The sequence below is a fragment of the Pteropus alecto genome, unplaced genomic scaffold (genome assembly GCF_000325575.1).
Source record: "Pteropus alecto unplaced genomic scaffold, ASM32557v1 scaffold3, whole genome shotgun sequence".
Classification (NCBI taxonomy): domain Eukaryota; kingdom Metazoa; phylum Chordata; class Mammalia; order Chiroptera; family Pteropodidae; genus Pteropus; species Pteropus alecto.
The window spans coordinates 55668146-55671536 of record NW_006442484.1 but is presented as its reverse complement, the minus strand read 5'-3'; the positions used below and the strand labels follow the sequence as shown (position 1 = coordinate 55671536).

General features: G+C 32.5%; 1 protein-coding gene across 6 annotated transcripts in view; it reads right to left on the bottom strand.

Moving 5' to 3' along the window:
• PMS1 (PMS1 homolog 1, mismatch repair system component) overlaps positions 1-3391 on the bottom strand; it is a 65888-nt gene that overhangs the window by 1425 nt on the left and 61072 nt on the right. For all 6 annotated transcript variants that reach the window (XM_015596642.2, XM_015596641.2, XM_006921285.3 and 3 more), the window contains one exon: positions 2062-2222. In XM_015596642.2, coding sequence (XP_015452128.1) covers positions 2062-2222 — 161 coding nt within the window. The remainder of the gene's footprint in view (positions 1-2061; positions 2223-3391) is intronic.

Here is a 3391-nt window from a genome sequence, read left to right as displayed (position 1 = left end):
TTCCCTATGTAAGGTATGAATAGTAAGAATAAAGGAAACTATCTCTAGCTTCCTGCATTCCTTTAGGACTCCTACTAAAATCTAAAGGCAAATTCCTACTAGAATCTAATTCATCTTTATATCCCTCTGGGATCTAACAGGTCTTTTTGGTATAAGAAACCTCTTATGTATTCAAATTTCCTCATTTACTCTCTTGTTCTCCCACCACATTCATGTTGCTGCTCCCTACCCTTGGATAAATTCTACCAAGCACTGGAGAATGACAAAGCTCCTGGCTGGATCCAATACCAATGTTAGTTTTTATGATCCCTTAATGCCACGAAATCTCATTCTTCTCTAACCAACCTTCTCTTAGAGTGCCTACTTGCTCTTAGTTTCAAACTTTTTCCACTATATTCAAATCCCCAGTGGCACCCCAGCCCCTTCATTCTCCACAGATAACTTTTCCTACCCCTTTACCACATGTATCATACATGACTTCCTTGAGGTAACATGACTTCGAGTTTAGCTCAAAATATTTTTACTTTCACTTTTCCTCCCTTTTTTTGCTCTTTATTCACAGAATGGTTTCTCCTTTCTAAAGCTTGTATCATATCCCACTGTCCTTTCCTACATGTTTTGGAACATCCGCTCTCCAATCGTTTGCCTTCCTTTCACCACCATCTGACATGCTGCCTACACTTTTCACCACTACCCCACTATTCTTTGACCTCTGGCAAGTCTTCCACCCCTGCCACTTTTCCATTTCGACTCTCTTCAAGGTTATCACTGCCACTGAACAGCCACACCTGATGGTCTTCTAGCAACTGTTACCCTATGAAAAATGTGATACTACTTATATTAAAATGTCTTTCCTCCCATCATTTTATATCCACCCCTCTTTTGGTTCTCCCTTCACTCTCCTATCTTTCTGTTTCATCTAATTCAGTATGGCTTTAAATGAAGCATTCCTGTGGTTCTAACAGACGGTTCTCTTTTTTTTCTAGGCTATCTTTCTTAAGAACCGCATCCACTAATTACTTTAATCTAATGAGGTATAATATTAGCAAAAATATTTATATCTAACTTAAATTTGTTATTTCTGAAATCTTATTTCTTCCCACGTGGTTCCTCAATATACAAAACACTACCTGCAACTTCATCAACCTTTATTTAAGTTTATACTAACTTTTTCACGTGAAAAAATTCCTTTGATGTCTCTAGAAACTATCACTGTTGAACTGCCCCCACAATAGGCTGTGAAGGTTCACAAGACAAAGCTCTTGAAAGACTCACAGTATGTTACTGAATACAATCTTCAAAAAGGGTTAAAAAATGGACTTCCCTGTTGAGGATGTCTGACCCTCAGAATGCATTGGGACACCATGGTTACAGTCCAAGAGAAAAATGACTCATTTTTTAAAAAGGAGAAAAAAACTTTTAAAGTTCAGGTTTGTTTTTAAAATAATATCAGTCATCTTTCAGGGATGGCTCCTCAAACATACGATCACTATTGTTTTCCCACCACTATCTTATATTTGGACATTTAAAAGTTTATAATCTTCCTCCATCCTCTATTACTTTTGAATTTTTTAAAACCCACTGTTATATTTCTCATTTGTGGTAGATATTGCCAGAAAACTAAAACTTCCATTTATTTAATAATCTACATGTTTCACTTTCTCTCTTTTCTTTGCCCTTAAAGAGATCATGGCTTAAAATCATATTACAGTTCTTTTTAGACAAGTATTTGGTATAAAGGTGGAGCAATTCTGAATCCCTTCTAAAAAAATAAAAGCATAACAACAAAAAGAACTTCACTACAAAATGTTTCATGCATAAGTCTTCCTCAATATATACTAAAAAAATAATGTTATAGTAAAGATCCATGATAGAGTGTACAACAACCAGTTTATGAGGTGAAACTTTTAAAGAAGTTTTCTTCCTTTAATAGTATTTCCTTCTTGCAAACAATAATAAACCTTATAGAAACTTTACTATTTTGAAACCACTTACTATTTTATTAAGGAACAGTCAAGTGTCATAAAACCTAGCCAACCTAAATAATCAGATAACACATACTTCTAAATAACTTGTCACTTTGCGAGGTCTACATTCATAAACTTCTTTTGCATTTTTGTTTAATATAGCATTAAGAATTTCTTTTAAATCCATCACTCCATAGAATGGAAGACAATTAGCCATTCCTTCTATTTCCAAGTAGCTTTCAGCAATTGAAACTCCTAAGAGAAAAAAGAAAAAATATATCTTAGTTTTGTTTAAATTATATTCCAGAATGTATCTATTAAAACAAAAATACTGTTAAAACATTTAGTGAACCTTCAATAGAATGTAATATAATTGGGACAAAGTTTTGTTTCTTAGTTGGAGAACAAATAATAATTTCCAACAGGATTTAACATTCATGTTAAGTTGTAAGTGCTCACAGATACCACATGTACTTTTTATCATTTAATTTAATCTCAGTTATTGCTGTTCTGTTCCTACATTTGTTAAGAACATTTCTTACTTTGGAGAGTAAATGGAGTCACATGATAATTATTAAAATAAAAGTGCTCTAAGTGTTTTAGCAACTGCTGCTGGATTCTATGATTATTTTACTTAAAAATTATTATAAAAATACTCACATAGTAACTTTCTTTTCCAGATTTATTGAGACATAACTGACATAACATTGTGTAAGTTTAAAGTGTACAAAGTGTTGACTTGGTGTGAAATGATTACCATAATAGTAACTAATATATTATAATCTGAGGAAATGAAATACTGTTTATTCAAAATATTTTACTAAGACAGTTGTTTAAAATTGATATGTTATCTATTATTTAAGCTACTTTAAATAATTTAGTGATTAAAACTAAGAACTAGCTATATGACTGAATATAAAAGTGGGTAAAATATTCAAAACAGTATACATTCCAAATCATTGAATTTGGCTTTAGAATTTTATGATTTTGGAAAAATAGCAGAGACTTGTCTTTGGCTATATCTGTGTAACAGTGTTCTTAATATTAAAGTCTACACAGTGTTACCTTGAAATAAAGAAAATGAGACAGTCCAATGTTGGATCAATGGTAGCTATAAATCGATAAATAAAAAAAGAGGAATGATGTAGCTTGAGGAGTTTCAGATTTTTATATGTCAATGATCCCATCCCTAATCTATTTCCAGTTACATACTAGTTGTCTCGGATGGCAGATACAACAGTGTATACTAAACAGAGCAGGCATCTTAATGTTCTTTCCAGGAAACAATTGGAGAATAATATAAGAAGATACACAATCAAGCATTAAAGGATAAATACAGAGGACAGTGAAGGAAGACAAAAATATAAGAGTTTGAGCAACAGGAGAACTTAAATGAGACTTCAAACAGGGTTTAGATAGGGAAA